The sequence below is a fragment of the Peromyscus eremicus genome, chromosome 12, assembly GCF_949786415.1.
Source record: "Peromyscus eremicus chromosome 12, PerEre_H2_v1, whole genome shotgun sequence".
Lineage (NCBI taxonomy): Eukaryota > Metazoa > Chordata > Mammalia > Rodentia > Cricetidae > Peromyscus > Peromyscus eremicus.
Window position 1 is genome coordinate 69,399,334 of NC_081428.1, and position 17,540 is coordinate 69,416,873.

At 41.5% G+C, this 17,540-nt stretch overlaps 1 protein-coding gene across 1 annotated transcript in view; it reads right to left on the minus strand.

The window, feature by feature from the left end:
• Lpp (LIM domain containing preferred translocation partner in lipoma) overlaps window positions 1-17,540 on the minus strand; it is a 547,833-nt gene that overhangs the window by 311,730 nt on the left and 218,563 nt on the right. Inside the window, exon 5 of the mRNA XM_059277236.1 lies at window positions 7,876-7,988. Coding sequence (XP_059133219.1) covers window positions 7,876-7,988 — 113 coding nt within the window. The remainder of the gene's footprint in view (window positions 1-7,875; window positions 7,989-17,540) is intronic.

Genomic DNA, 17,540 nt, shown 5'->3' on the forward strand with positions numbered 1-17,540 from the left:
TCTCTGTAAGAGCAGGGAAGGTGGAGAGTACTTCATATTCCAAGTACCAAAGATCTCTGCAGTGATTTAATTGCTTCTACTCACAGAGGCAGCCGCCATGTTTCCACTATGGCATTGTGTCTTTCCAGGGATGTAAGGGCAGCCACTTATGATTTCCACACATGTTTCACTGTCTATTGTTTTGGAGGGACACACATTGATGTCTAGAATGTTTAAACCATAGTATACATGAATGAAACCAGACAGGCATTACCCATGCTCAGGAGAGGGTGGGCACTCACAAGAAATATCTGACTCTTCAAGTGTTGATTGATCTAAGGTTGATTACTGATACAACGACAAGCAAGGGTAGCACTCCCCCTCCTTACCCCCCAAAAAAACCAGAAGGAAAGAAAAATGCAGCAAAGTCTAGTGAAGAAGGGAACATATTTCCAGAAGTACCAATATATTTCAGTATAAAATGTGCATTTTAGCATTTTTCAACAGTAATAGAAAAAAATCACAAAACATAGTAAAAAAGGATAGACTAGTCAGAGTAAAAAATAAACCAAAGGAAACAATCTAGATAAAATACATCACAGTAAAACTATTTGGCAAAGACTGTATTTTCTTAAGGAAAAAAAACTTAAGAAAGATAAACAACGAATTTTTAAAAAGATCATAAACAAAATGCAGTTGTTGATAAGGAGAAAAAAAGAAAAGACCAACTCTATTAAAAAAAAATAACATAGGAAACAAAACATCCACTAGGCAGATCGAAGCAGATAGAAGAATGTCAGTGAGCGTGAAGATTTATCATTACAGAATACTAAAAGCTAAGGGACACAGAGAAAAGAACTAAAGAGAACTGAGCAGGGTTACAAAGGAACTTCTGGAACACTAACCACCATGAAGCAGACTAGCATGTGCATTATAGAAGTCCCAGAAAGAGAAGTATTTGAAAATTCATGACAACAAGACTATAAGGAAGAATTATTTTGGCAAATGAAAGGTTAAAATGTTTTCCCCCTCAAGTATAGCAAAATTGATGAATGAGTGACATAAGTTACATGTAAAAGGGGTAGAGTGGGAATACATCAAATTTCTCATCAACAACCATCCATGCAACAGGACAGAGTGACAAAGTGACACAGGACAGAGCTTCATGTAGTATTTAGATATGGCAAATCTGAATCTACTATCACACTTATAGATAGGCTTTTACTGAAAAACTGGTGGAACAGATCACTCATCCAGCCCGATGAATCACAAATTACCTGATGAGCAGCACTCACTATAGCAGAAGTAGTAAGCACATGCACAAAGGACAGACTCAGGAAGAAAATCCACCGGAAAGCAAACACAGACCAGCAGGGCCGTGAAGGCCTGCAAGGGAGAGGGCATGGTAAAGGTGGTCTCACAGTCCAGTCTAAGGAATAATCATGTTAACAATAGCACTCAAAAAGGTGGCTTAATAACCCATGAGATAAAGTAAGCAAGTTCTACTCAAGCTTTACCTGGTGTATATTTCAGGTAAAGCATATACATAGAGCATACTCTTTCTTTGATTGAAAAAAAAACCTTGAAAACCTTTCATCTGTATTACTTGATTTCCTTACATTTCTTCTTATAAGTAGAAAATATGTAATACCCTCTTAAATGAAAAAAAAAAACAATTCTGTCTTGATGAAGCCATTAAAATTAATGATGGGAAAGACAACAGGAATATGAACTTCCAAAAATTCAAAAGGAGCCAACTACAGGTTCATTTTCCTCGGGCCCAAGGAAAGTGTCTGGAGTATACCAGCATAGTTAAGTCATTCCCGATACACAAATCTGGCTGAGAGCCAACCACACTTTTTAACTCACAGTCAACCAGAACTGGCCAGGATCAACTTCCCCAGAGATTGTTTGACCACAGATTCTAAGCTTTCATCACTGACAACACAAATGTATCCTGGATTATTTTTGAAGGCTTGGTAAAGTTGGGTGTACATATATACTCCAGAGTTAAATCCTAGGAAGTTGAACTCATGTGAATTCATCATTTGTTTGTATTAACTTGGAAACATTACCTTGCTACATAGCCCAGGCTGGCCTGAAACAAAATTCTTCCTTAGAGCTGGGATTATAGGTGTGTGCAACCACACCTACTAGAGTAAACATGAAAATAGGAGGAGACTGGTTGTGGATGCTGTTAACCAGGAGCATGGCAAGTATAAAGCCCTGGGTTTAATTCCTGGCACCTTGAGAAAAGACAAGTGAGGAGGAGGAGCGAAACATTCAATATTCTCAAGGAATTACTGGAATAGCTCTATCAGCTCTGTCTTGCTATCCATGAAAGTTTACAAGTACAGATTTCCAAAATCTGCTCTGCTCGTCTAAATGCCCAGCCAGAGGCTGAATCAGAACAAAAAGCAAATAAGCAAAGTCTGACGTTCACTTTTAGCAAATCATATTGATCAAATTCAAAAAATTTCAAAGAACCCACCCGTCTGACTATACACACACACACACACACACACACACACACACACACACACACACACCACCTACCCACACACACCCCCACACTCACACTCACAGATCAATAAATATAAACATATAATGGGGGGAGAAAATCACTAAGCTATCCACCACCATACTGCTGTTCTTCAGCCAAGACCACTATCTACAAATCAATGGGGGCCCACTGACCTAAAAGGAAGAGGGTAATAGGTGAGAAGAGTATCCTAGGCCTTCTCATATACTTTCATGCATCAAATGTCTTTGTAACAACAACCTAAGGAAATGCACAATGAGTTTAGAGTAGGCTCCTGCTGGTCAATCTGTTCAAGATCCCACAACAGGCCCCACTACCACCATCTTGGGCTCAGCAGTGTAGACCTGTTTCTGTATCACTGTCCTCTTCCGCATCATATTCATGGGCAGAGGCAAAGGAAACCTCTGTGATGTTTCATCCAAACTCTGGTCAAGGCCAGGTGCCAGTTTCTGTGGGCTCAAAAATGAAGGTGGCCATGGCTGTGAACCTGAGGTCATTATGCCTAAAAATGTGTAAAATGGGCCAATAAGAAAGTGATTTTCGGCTGGGTGGTGGTGGTGCACGCCTTAAATCCCAGCACTCGGGAGGCAGAGGCAGGTGGATCTCTGTGAATTTGAGGTCAGCCTGGTCTCCAAAGTGAGTTCCAGGAAAGGCACAGCGCTACACAGAGAAACCCTGTCTCAACCCCCGCCCCCCCCAAAAAAAAGAAAATGATTTTCAGCCAGCATACACATATTGTTTTTAAATATATTGTTTTTAAATTCTTTTCAAAAAAGGTGAATTTGCTTATGTAATCCCAATTTAAGACAGGCATTGCGGGGGTGGAGTTTCTTCTTCCTTTTCACTACTAATTCTGAGCCTAGTGTTCACTTGGAAATGCCCACCTCTTTCCCCAGCTTTGCTGACCAGCTCTGTGTGGTACACTGCCCCACTCCCGACCCTCGCTCTCGCTCTGTCCACCCCCAACTGCCTCTTTGTGCAACATTTTTCAAGAGTACAGGAAGAAAGGCACTAAAAACAAATGTTAAGGGGAACGATTGCATTTGAATACGAAAATTTTAACAGTTGAACCAATCAGTGTTGGATAAAAATATATATATATTTTGCAGTGAAGACACTGAATAGACACAGCAAATGGAAGTGTCTGGCCTGAGTAAACGAAAACAGAGAAGAGACCATCGAAGGCTACCAACTGCTCCACACTGGACAAGGAGGACCAAGCTGCAGGTTCAGACCACAGTCAGGCCAAGTCAAAGGTGCTTTCCTCGAGGTCATGGAAAGATGAGACAAAACGTCACATCGAAGGCCAGGTAAGTGCCTGGGGAGCTTGGGAAGCTACCATACAATGTAGGACTACGTGCACGTGGTTTGCCCCCTCTATGTGTGGTACATGCTCCTGTGTGTGTGTGTGTGTGTGTGTGTGTGTGTGTGTGTGTGTTACATCTACTCTCTTTGTCCATCACCACTGCTTCACTACATATGTGACCTTTTTCTTACATGCATTAAAAAAAAAAAACAACAACCTACCATTTAAAAGAATAGAAAGACCTAAAATGTATGATGTCTAATTTCCTGAAAAAAAGACCTGTTAAAAGATATTCTAAAATACCTTAAAAAAGGCATTCTGTGCTCTCATCCAAGTGATGAGCAACACTGTGTACCTGCTCATGGGCTGACTGGAAAGAGAATTCATAGACTGTGACAGTAACTTGGAGCAAAGCCCAAAGGTTGAACACTCGGATTGTCAGACTGAGGAGGCCAAGTTCTGAGGCTAAAGCACCTGTAGCATTATATGTCTACCTACTGAGTGTATTCATTTGACTCTGAACCAGGAAAGAACAAATGAATACATGGACTGTCGAGGGGCCAGTACAAACTTTACAGGCAGAAAAGTTCAATTCATTCTAGCAAAAAAAAAAAAAAAAAAAAAGCAAACCAAATCTCCCATTTGTGTTCAGATTCATCTTTCCCATAAAAATGTGAATTCTCAAGACAAGAATACTTCTTTGCACTAAATACTTTTTTGCTTTTGTACGGAAGTTTATGCAGCATATATCAAAAATGCAAAGAGCCGCCGGGCGGTGGTGGCACACGCCTTTAATCCCAGCACTCGGGAGGCAGAGCCAGGCGGATCTCTGTGAGTTCGAGGCCAGCCTGGGCTACCAAGTGAGTTCCAGGAAAGGCGCAAAGCTACACAGAGAAACCCTGTCTCAAAAAACCGAAAAAAAAAAAGAGAAATAAATAAAAATAAATAAATAAATAAAAGTGCAGAGAGCCAAGCTAAACTCCAGGAGGACCTGTTCTTGCCGGATAGGGCATGCAAGCCTTTACTCTGCATCAGAGAGCCTTACAGCTTAATAGAGGGCTAAGAGGAGGCAAGTACACCCCACAAGCAATCAACATTGGGGAGGTGGCATGGCCAGGAGGAAAGGCTTCCGGGTGAGAGCTCTGTCAGAACCAGGGTATCTACAGACACCTCTTGGGGTCTCAGTCTCCCCATTTCCAAAGAGGGTCAGGAATTCATTCCTTCAGTGAGTGCTTGAAGTGCTCTAATTGAGAAATCTGGCCCCAGGCTTGGATTCAATGACCACCCAAGTCCCTTTCAGCCTTGAGGATCTTGCAGTAGTCATTCTTAGTAGACAGTCTTCTGGCTCTGAGCTGAAAATCTGGCTGGAAAGATAAACAGACTTCTACATAAAACACACATTTACCAGCTATGATTTGGAATTGGCAAGATGAGGCTTTACCAGAAAGAAGAAGAAAACGTACAAAACCGTTCCCAGGGATCACCCTGCATCAGCTGCCCTGAGCTCTATGGAAAGGTGCTGAGGCACAGGCAGAGCAAGGTCGCCACTCTCACACCAGACTCACTCCCGCCCGAGAGGAGGGCACGGGCATCATTTTTACGTTACCGAGAAGCTCGTACGAAGAGCTTCAAAAACAACACCCTCTCCCTCCCAGATTTGTCCTTTTCCACTTGGCAAACACTGCTTTATTTTTTCTCAACCTCCCTTCTGTTTTAGAGAACATAAGCCAGCATGGCGACAGGCTTCTTGTTTATTTCCTTCCTCTTCAAAAACAAAGCCATGGCTTGAGTACACCCAGCAAAGTCCACAGAGAAAGAGACTGTTTGTCATTTCCATGAAAGCCCCGTGAACAGGACAAGGACTCCACTTTCACTGATTGTATTTGGCTCAGTACTGGCAGTTCTAGCCAGGGCAATTAGACAAGACAAAGAATTAAAAGGGGTGAGTCCAAACTAAAAAAGGAGGAAGACGGACTGTGCCTGTTTTCAGACACAGTGAACACACACGGACAAGCCCAAGACTCTAGAAAACATTATTAAATTAATGCATAAGTCAGTAAAATTGCTTGATATAAAGTCAACATATAAAGGTAAGTAGGTTATTTATGTTAACAGTCAACTCTGAAAAAGAAATCAAGAAAGAAGTCACATTCATAATAATTCCAAAAACAAATAAATTGAAGTACAATTTTTTAACGATATGAAAGATGTTCACAGTGGAACTATCCAACGCTGATATAAGTAAAGCAAGGAGCAATTAGTATAAAGATCCTATGTTCATGGGTTGGATGGTTTTTAAATGGAACCCATGGACAAAACTCTATTGTTACTGCGATTAGGAGCTTCACATAGTACCTATCATAACCTTATTACTATCATTGCTATTATTTGCTTTACACACTATCAGTAGGAATATCAAAGCATCATCTAGCTATTTCAATTAGCACCTTGAGACATGTTGGCACATTATTATCTTTTTAAGGCGGTGTGGTTCTTTCAAAAAGGTCAGCTAGGACCTCGTGTGATCTGCCCAGTCCCTAACTTAGAACCTACTTCTCAACTACTTTTCAAACAGCAGATATTCAGCCAATCCTTGGAGCAGAAATATTCAAAATATAGCACAATAGATTTAATAACAATCCGGGAAAGATAACAGAAGGGAATTTTAAAATTACGTCCATTGACCAACACATAGAGAAGTGCCCCAATAGAAAACAACAGTATGTAAAAAGCAGGCAAGACTATTTCATTAAAACATGACTAAACCTCGTGAAGATATACTCCATGAGAATCCATATGGCTTATGAAGCCTTTTCTCTTTAAGCCTCTGTTCGGTGGTACTGTCCTGAGGAGGTGACACTGACCAAGGTCACTCTCGAAAGCCACCCTGTGCCTGCTTCCCCTAGTACACACCCCACCAGAATGTGCAACGCTTGTACTCTGTTTACTTGCAAGTTCCACAGCGTACAAACTGCTTGCCTTTCGTGTCATAGGATTTCAAGTGCTCAGATCATATCTACATTGGAACAAAGACTATCTGGGAAACAATTGAGTAATTTCTACTTCGCTCTCCCAACCTAAACTTCAAGAGCAGGGACAAGAGAACAGACCCTACACTCTTCCACCACATTCCTCGTGGAACACGGTGAACGCATACAATGGCAGACCAAATAACAGAACAAACCACAAAACAGTCACCAACATCAACTCAGTGTCTCTGGTCTGTGGTGTAACTCACAGGTTTCTGATGCTTGGTTGTGCACAGGCAAACTCCAAACACCATTCCATCTCATCTGAAAAATCACTGTTTCTCTGAGACAAGTTCTTGATTTGTATCTTCTCCATATCTACATTAACATCACCTTATCTGAGAACGGCAATCTTTATAATTTTATCATTTTTCGGTCCTGACATGATATCTTCAGACTTAAGTGGGGGTGCTGGACATGAGCCACCTTTGGTCAGAGCAAAAATCTCCTTCTCCAGCAAGAATCCACAGTTCTCCATGTAGCTGGAGTTAGTTACTTTGTAACCTGTGCTCTCAAGAACATAATGCTCACATATCACTTATGTACACCTATAACATTCACCTTCGAGCATCTAGAAGAAAATGCCCTGCGGCATCTTACTATTGCTTTTGTGAAAACAATGTTGCTGCCAGTGAGGGCCCACGTTGAACAAGCAGAGCCTTAAATATCACTCTTCCTCATATTGAATACAAAGCTTAAGGACAGAGAGGAAACACGTTTTTTAAGGCCTGGTTTTATGCCAAAAAATGTAGACTTCTCAAACAGCATTTCTTTAAAAAAAAATCATCTTTGGTTTTAAAATGAAATTAGTGGGTAATATTTTTCCATGGCTTCAGAGCGCAAGCCAGTAGAACTCTGAGAAGCATGGCTTGGGCATTTTGCATTAAAGCATGGTAACTCCTTGTAAGTTGCAAAGTCCTCTGTAGACTCTGGGTAATGCTCATCAACACAGAAACGGTCACTGAATTCCCAGGCATCCTCAAATGTCTTACAAATCCAACTTCCACCACTGCTCTTACCTGGACTTTGAAAGCACCTTCATCCAGTGGTGGAGGAGGAGGGAAGTGTCCAGAGCCAGGTGGAAGGGTACCGGGATCATCTAAAGGTGGAGGTGGGGGTGGGAGAAAGTCACCTACGGAAAGGAAATACACGAAACGTTAACAGGTAGGCCGTTTCATAGCCCTCTTTAAAAGATACACCCGCTGGCAATTTACTGTGATTGTTTTAGACCAATTTGTTTGCCTTATATAGAAATTAGCCTTTCTTAGATAACTTTGGTTTAATTAATAGCCTTAGCTTTCATAGGGCAAAAAGCCTATAAAATTTCATATTTCAAAATGGCATAACAGTTAGTTTAGTGGGGTCAAGTACATTAGGCAAGGTTGGGGGGGGGGGGGTACTAGGGATACTGAAATGTATTAGACTTTAACTGGCCTTAATAAAATCCTATTCAAGCAGAGGAAGAAAAGACTTGTATATATGTAAGGATAAGAAGAAGCTCAAGTATGAGGAAGACAAACTTTTGGAAGTTAACTGAAATAAAGCTTACGTACAGGCAGGGCAAAGGAGGCTGTATTATCATCACCTTGAACAGTATGACCTGGACCACAAGCCCGCTCCAGGCAGTAAGGCAGGAGAATGCCAGCATACAAGTCATGTTGAATGAAATCAACTACAACATAGCAAAACCATAGGACTCCACCTAACAGTAGGGGTAAGAGAAGCTAGCTAGGTGATAAACGACTACGTGATTCACACCCAGGAAGAAATGTAGCTTTCATTGTGCACACTAATGACCACAGGACAGATGAGGGGACACTTGACCACAAGGCAGATGGTGCAGATATCAATACATTCAAGATATAAGAAGGTCCCCAACCTCTTCAGCCAACAAGAATGCATGTGGAAAAAGGTATGTGTCCACTGATGTCTAAGGCAAACATCCAAAGCTGTATGGCATGTTACAAAATATTTTAAATGGGTTTAAAACACATTTAATTAGGAAAAAAAAGACACCAGATTTTTTGTTTTTGCATTTTTGTTCCCCCTTGGAAAATGCAGCTTTGATGCTCCATCTTGAAGCATTCTTTACATGTAAGTGGCTGGTCTCAAATCTCAGCTTTTCAACAATTAGCGAGCTATAGGAAGCAGTCTCCATAGCCAAATTAGTCACTTTTGGATAACATCAAAGTGTCACAACGTGGGTATCTGGGGGGGAATGTCAGTCTAGGAATGGAAAGAGGAGTCCTGTGAAGGATGGTGAGTCAAAGGGACTCTGAAACACCTGGTCTCCACTGCCTTTAAAAGCAAGTGCTACACTCCAAGGGACAGCTATCAGCAGCCAGGTCTAAACCCTGCCACACTCAGCCGCTGAGGACATTGTCCCCAGAGCCATGCAGCCTGGGAGGCTGTCCCTCTGTAGCTGGCAGTGGGTTGATTTTCCTATCTCCCTCCCAGTCAGGCAATCACTCTCTATCAAAACACTTCTCAAACCTCCCAGTTCATCAGGACCTCTCAGAAGAGGTGTTGTAAAATGCAGACTGCTGGGTTGCACTCCCACAGGTACTGACTTGGTAGCTCTGGGGGAGGAGGAGGACCACAATCTGCATTTCTAAAGAGCCCAGGTAATTCAGGGGGCATCAGCTCTTGGCCCATACTTCAAGTTTCACTGTATTCTGCAAAGTACCCTCTACTCCTGCATAAGAACCCCAAGATTCGAAAGGTTCCAAAATTTGTGCCACTTACTGTATTTCCTACATCTCTGACTCTCTCTTGAGGAACAATTTTCTAAACATCCTTATTATTTTAGAGTTACAACTCAGAAACCTCTAACAACTCCACCATCCACTGGCCGCACACCGGAATCTCCGAGAAAGCCACCTAAAACTACACGTGTCCAAACTATCTCCTGGTTTTGGTTCAGGGAGAACCCTCAGGACTAGGCATAATGTATGGTACCCGTGTTTCTTTAAAACTCAGGGGACTCAACTTGCAGCTAGAACTGAGAGAGTCTGGTGTGGTTGGACACATCGTAAAAAATATCCACTGACTGTTTAGGAAAATGAATCATCACAAAATCCTCTTCTACCTTACACGAGAATGGATAAGGTTTTACGGGATGAAGCCATGACTAGGTCATTCCCTTCGTAAGTTTAGATTCTAGTGTTCTCTCTGGGCCTGTCTTCCAACCTCTTTAAAGCAATATTCTGAGCACCTTCGGATCCAACCCAAATTATCAGACCATCAGACACTATCAAAGCTGGCAGAGTTCTTGGCATCCTTATCATAAAGGGCGAATGAAAGGCACACAAACAGACCAAAATGTCACATAAAATTAACTTAAAAAATAAGGTTCAGCCCTCTGTCTCTGAGGTCCCATATACATTCTCCCTTACCCCATCTCTCTAAAAAAAACCCTGAAATATAGAGGTACACAGGCTGGTGGTAACCCTGGAAGGATTAAAGGGATAGAAAAACTGATTTTTTCAAAAGAGAAATAATGTAAAAACAACAAAGATCCTAATCCTAAGCAAGATCATGTAGGTTTTTAAAATCCAGCTGCTAACCTTTCAACCATCAATTACTAACTCCAACAAAGATTTCAGTTCTGCAAGTCCAACCATCAAAGGTTGGTTACTACATTCTACACTGAGACTCACATTTTAGAATTATATATAACAACTAGTAAAAGTCATGCTAATATGGCAAGAGGGTGGGGCACTGGAAAGGGGAATGCACTGGAGGGGGAATGCTCTAGAGAGGGAATGCACTGGAGGGGGGAATACTCTAGAGAGGGGATGCACTAGAGGGGGGGGATGCACTGAAGGGGGAATGCGCTGGAAGGGGAATGCACTGGAGGGGGGATGCACTGGAGGGGGGATGCACTGGAGGGGGCAAATGCATAAGCTACAGTATCTGGCAGAACTTGGACAACTTTTTGAAATCATTCTAGGAATTACGGCAATTCTGATATACAGACGAGCATCCACTAGATAAACATGCTCAATGCTACACACATGCTAAGCCTACAGAATCTGTATTATCATGGAGAAACTCGACAGTGAATTCCTTAGAGAGGGAAAATGCTAAGTTGCCTCTAACAAGCTAAACTGTGCAACTAAAGAGCACGGTGGGAGGAAAGTTTTCACTTGTCAATGTCGTCTTCATTTATACTTTTTCCTCTTGCTTCAAGTTGAGAGAAGAGACACCCAGCTCCTTGTCCTTTCCTCTCAAAGGACTCTTAAGTTTGTGTTTCAAGTTTGGCCCCCACCATCCCTGAAGAGACAGAAAGCACCTTTGAGTGCCATGGGGACAGTAGTTCAGCATCCATATAAGGGCAGAGGGAGAGAGATTGTGGGCAGGCATGGACCTGTGAGCACAGGTATATGCAGAACCTAGGCCATTACCAAAGGTTTAGCTGAGCAGTGCTTTTCAAACCATCAGAAAGGGCTGTGACATGGCAGGCCAAGAGAAAAGCCGAGGATTTGTCTCATTCCAGGAATCACTCTGGGTCTTCTCAACCTGTGGCCTCCTCTGTCCTAACTAAAAATATGAACTTGTACTAGAGATGAGGCTTTTCCACACGCTTTTTCTAGTCTGTCTTTTCTCTGACAGGGGTAGGTTGCCAAACAGATGGATCCAGACACTCCTATGAGAATCTCAGTCTTCCTCCTCTCCCTCCTTCTTTGGGACTCTAAGGGTGAGCATGTGCCCCTCCTCCCTCAGCTCCCTGTGTGGAACACTGTACCTCATGGGTCTCAGTCCTAGAAAGAAGTACCCATGGGAGATCTTCCTCGGGTCTCTTGTTTCAGACGTATACAGTGTCTGCTTTCTGGGTTGGACTGGTCAGTGGTTCCTGGAGCACCCTTCTCCACTCCAAAGACCAGAGCACAGCATAACTTTTGGAGCTCAGCAAGTGTGGGGGCTCCTGAAATGAGGTTTTGTGGCAAGAAGGTAGGAAGAGAAAGTCTGCACATCACCTAAACACACCCACAGACCCACAGAAAGACTGGGCCCCTATACTGCCCTTACTAGCAGTGTCTGGATTCCTGCTCTCTGAGTGTACAACTCCTTTGGGGACCATCTGGGGAAGTGCTCACTATCAATAGAAATCATGGGCATTTCTGGTTGTCTGTCTTCATCATCATGAAAACAGCAACAATACCTCTCCCAGGGAAACAACCTCCACTGTGAGTAAGAAAATTGTGACATCGACGGCAATGCTGTTAGTGGCCATCTAGGCAACCTTAGCTTTGGGCTCTTAGATATACATGAGAAGACATTGGAACTAATCTTTGATTCTTTTTCCATCTTCGTTTTCTTCTATTAAACTAAATAAATTACTAATTCTGGTGGTACTGAATTCTCTAACAATGTGGACAATGTTATTTTTAGGAAAATAGTAAGGTTAAAATTACTAATGAAAAACATGTCTGAGGTGACAAATTTGCGAATTACCCTGTTTCGCATCTACTTTCACATATGGATGTATCAAAAATTCACATTTGATATGATTACATAAGTTTCTATAACTACCACCCATCAATTACAAACACCATATATGTAAGTGTAAAAATACAGATGAAACATACATTTTACAGATGTAAAAATACTCATGGAAGTATTCATGAGCATATAAAGAGCCATGTGTGCTCCTAGCAGGAACAGAAGTAACAGTAGCTAAAACATTCCTTTAAAATACATTGCAAAGGGTGTCAAATCCATAATCATATTTACAGGCTTTAATTCAGGGATATCCACACTCAATAAGTGATCCTGTGACAAAGTAAAAAAAGAAGCACGCAACAAGGCATGGTCTGAATCTCCATCATGGTGCAATATACAGAAAACTCATCCATATACCACTGCGTGCAAAGGAACTGCACGAAACTGCACGCTGGAGAGCAGGAGAGCTATCACGCTGATGGTGCTCATCTACTTCTATCATCTATTTATTCACTCTGCCCTCTGTGCACCAGGCATTACTCTAGACCAGTGGTTCTCAACTTTCCTAATATGCCGCAACACTTGAATACAGTTCCTCATGTAGTGGTGAATCCCAACCATAACATTATTTTCTTTGCTACTTCAGAACTGTAATTTTACTATTACTATGAATTGTAATGTAAATATCTGGTATACAGGATATCTGATATGCGAACCCTGAGAATGGGTCATTGGACCCCAGCTTCAGAACCACTGTTCTAGACTCTAGAGTTCAAATGGAAAATTTTGCCCCCATAGAATTTACACTGTATCAAGAAAAGAGGGATGATTAAGAGAGAAACAGCTAATATGAGCTGAATGTCAAGTGGCAATGAAAATGCTGAAGAAATACGGCATGGAAGCGGAATTGGTAGGACGGTGGTAGGATGTCGCAGATTTAAAGAACAGAATTGAGAAATGCCTCACCAAAGTGGCATTTGGGCAAAAACTTAAATGGAGTAAGGGAGTGAGTCACGGAATATCTGGGGGCAGGATAGGAAGAATGTGTACATATTACCGAGTGGAGAGAAGAGCAGACTCCTCAGAGCCTTACAGCATGGCGCTGCTTTTCGACAGGGCTGCATGTAAAGAGAGCTTGCCTACAGCTTCCGGCAGAACTAACATTGCTCTGTATTCCCCTCCTTTTTACTTAATTCTATACAATAAATAGGAATTGTAACCTTGCGTTTTTTAAAGACTCAGAGGAATATACTTTGAAATGAATTGCAGAATCTACTCAAATCCAGCGTTTAATTTTAATGCATCACTATATTTACCCAAGCTAAAATTTAATGTGCTGTCATCTTTCTAAATAACTTAGCTCGAAATGCTCTTTGAGATTCTCAAATTAAAAGCAAGAAGACTTATTATCTTTAAAGAGGATGACGTCTCTCCACTTTTAGATTGGACCGTCTCCCTCCATTTTTAGCTAATACTGAATTTCTGGACTTCACTGTCTTCCACAGCTCTCTTGTTTAAATTAAGATAAATTCTCTGTACAGAGGTGAATACCAGCGTGCTATATCTAACTGAGCATACTCTACTTCTCTATCACATAGCAGTTTCAATTTGTTGAAAAAGATTCATTTTCTCAGTTGAAAACATGGAATGGATTTCACATAATATAAGAAGTGAAGGAGAATTTGGCTCTGAAAAATGGACTAGAACTGAATGCACTTTTGAATTCATCAAGTGTCACTTCTCTGACAAAAGCATAGTAATTGCTATCCAAACAACGAACCGCATCCATATATTTTTGACTTTCAAATATGGGCAATAAAAATAAGCAGGACAATGGGTCGAACTTGATGCATTAGTCTTCTATCAGTTAGCGAAACACCTTCAGCCCCAATACTAAAATGTGAAATTCTCAGCATGAAGAAAACTGAAATAAAAATTTGAAAGTCATGGTATGGGAAAAGATCCACTCAACATCAAAAGAGTGGAGGGAGGGATCTTAATTTACAGCTCAGAAAAGAAGCTGCCAAGTGAATGCTAGTATGCTGGAAGGGTCTCCCCAAACTACCCGATACTCCTAGAGACAGGCCATCCCCAGTAGTGCCCATCCAAAGCAGAAGGTTCCCTTTTCTTCAAAGGCAGCCACAGAGTCAGGGGAGGGGTGTTTTCTCAACACAATGCATTGGGTAACTGAACCCATTTCACCTCTGTTGATTCTGACTGTGGATGAGCATTCTCATCACCAGTGTACTGAGAAGCCCCGCAGTACAAATTCGGCTCCGAGTTGAACTGCCTGTCTATTGGTTTTCCCTACTAGACTAGGAAGGAGATGGCTGAAGGTCTGCTTCCTGTTCTATGAAGAATTTATCATCAGATTACTACTATTTACCAAGTATGTGCTGCCTATGCTGCATGTAGAGATTAGTAACTATATTTTACATATAAACCCAAATGAACTGTGAGTGAACACATGTATTTCTGCTAGAGTCATGTTTTGTCCTTTCCAATTATTGATGTAAGCTATGGCAAAACTACCTATCAGACTATCAGCGGATGCGAGGTCTTCTGCAGCCCTGGCAGCCTGGGCAGCCCAGGCAGGGAATGGTGCCAGTCTCAAAGGACCTCTCAAGCTTTGTTTTGCTGCTGCTGTTGCTGTTGATGTACTTCTTCCAGGTTGTTTACAACTTAAATTACCGAGCGTCTGTCTGCCAAGTGTAATGACTGAGTCCTGAACCTGAAATTAACATCTGGTCTAGGGGTATTTCAACATCCAGACAGGTTGCAACTATCTTCATGGCACTGGATTTTTCTTCACTAATCAAAGATCTGAGAATAGACGTTCACAAAATCTATAACAGTGGGCATCCAGAAAGTCCTACAAGTCCCCAAGGCATTTCTGGGATTAAGAGTCTCATCCCCTAAGGTAGAGATAGCAATGGAACAGGAAGTAGGGAATGGAGGTGAGACAGAATTCCCAAACACCTGAGCTAGGGATGTAGAAACAATCTGACCTTTACATTTTATTATTTATTTTTTATTTTAAATTTTATTGTACAAAGGGTGGCCAATAAAAACCATCACCATACATCAAGATTTACCAGACCCAGACTATAGAGTTCAATGAAGATGCACTTCGAGTTGGCATGCAAAGTGGAAGCTGTGGAGCTTCACACTAGAGCTTACACTCTCACTGAGTATATGTTATACACTTATCCACCACCGAAAATGAAAACTCTGTGACAGAGTTAGAACTAGGAAAGCAGCTTTACGCCCGCTTTGTAACCACTCCTGATATCTGCCCACCTTCAGTTCTTCCTTGTCCTCTGATATTTAGCTTCTCCTTTCTATTTACCCCCTGCACCCCCCTGCACCTTTGTTTACATGCTGTGCTAGTTGGGGTTTTTGCCAGCTTGACATGAACCAGAGTAAGCTGGGAAAAGGGAACATCAATTGAACAAAATGTGTCCATGGGATTTGCCTATAGGCATGTCTGCAGAAGAATTTCTTAATTCATGATTGATTTGAGGCAGGGGGTGAGCCCACTGTGGGTGATGCTGTCCCTAGGTAGGTTGTCATGGGGTATGTAAGAAAGCAACCTCAGAGAACGAGGAGGAAGGAGACCGTAAGTAGCATTCCTCTATGGCCCCTGCGTCAGTTCTGCCTACAGGTTCCGTCCTTGCTTGAGTTCTTGCCCTGACTGCCTTCAGTGATGGACTTTGATGGAGAGGTACAAGATGAAATCAACTCTTTCTTTCCCAAGGTGCTTTTGATCATGATGTTTTATCAAAGCAATAGAAACCTAACTAATACATTTATACATATATTATTGGTTTGGTTCTAAGAACAGGAATACATTAATGAGGAAATAAGCATTGGAATCTCACATATATTGCCATCTACCACATGAATCAGAAGGAACCACTCTAGAATTCTTAAACCAGAATCTTTGCATTAGGGAGCCAAAAACAAGTATTTTGCAAAGAATCCTGGGAGATTTTGATGTGTATTCCTAGTTAAGCATCACTGATAACTGTGAACAACTGTCTGAGGTTACAAACAGGAAAGAAATGTTAAATGAAACACAATTCTCAATAGAATTGAGACTAAAAAAACACATATTAGGATGGCAACTGATGAAGTCCAAATAAGTTCTACATGTTATTAAGTTCTATATGTTCATTACTTACTTTGGGTAGATTTACTCTAATCACACAAGGTGCCAATGTTTGAGTAAACTAAGTAACTAAGAGTCATTGACGTGAGTTTTTTAATGTTTCTGTAAAGTCTGCAATTGTTTCAGAATAACAAGCTAAAACTCACTTCTAAATTATAAAGAAAAATAAGTTATAGAACTAACCCAATCATTCGATGCTACAGATGGAGGATTTCTGTGCCAGTTTGATGAATAGCCAAAGAGTAGAGAATATATACTCTGACCCAAACTCTCCTTATCTCAAAGCTGATTTTTAAAATGGTCCATGGTGGATTTGGGGTGAGGAACTGAAATTTCTAGGGGAAATATAAAGAGCCAACCCTTCTTACAACTCCCAAAGGCTGAAGAAGACCATTGGAGGGGGTCCCCAGTAGATGCTTAGGAACATGGGAAAGATCTCCAACAAAATGCAGCCTGAATGCAGCATGGATAGGCTGATAAGCCACACCCCACAACCACAGGCACAGAAATCCCCCAAAGCTCCATTTCTCCATGCTGGTGGTCGTTCCTCTACCTCAGGAAACTCCAGACATAAACGGCGACAGTGGCAGGAGCCCTCTGCGGTTTCTCCAGTCTTCATCCCTCATGCACTGCAAGTTCTTCTTGCTGAGAAATTCTTGTTACTATTTATATAAAATGATGCCAACCATTACTCACTCGTCTTCAACCCTGCCATTTATTTCATCAAGCCTGAAGCTTAGCAAATGCATAAATGCTATAAAAATAATCAAATAGAGACACTCATTTCATTTCAAGGTGGTTGTTTTTTGGCATGCATTTTCCCCCCACAGGAATACTGGAGCTGACAGGTACTTGCTCTAAAAATTTACTTCACCACCTGCTAGCTGAAATATTGCTTCCATGGATTTATATTGTATTAAAAGGTCACTGGCTGTTTAAGTCTTAAACAGTTTTAATCATTCTAAAAGTCTCTTAACAGTAAGAAAAGGAAGCTCAGAACAAACAGCAGCAGGGACTCTAATTAAAAGGGCCAATTCATCTAATTTTATTTGGGGTTAATTATTCAGG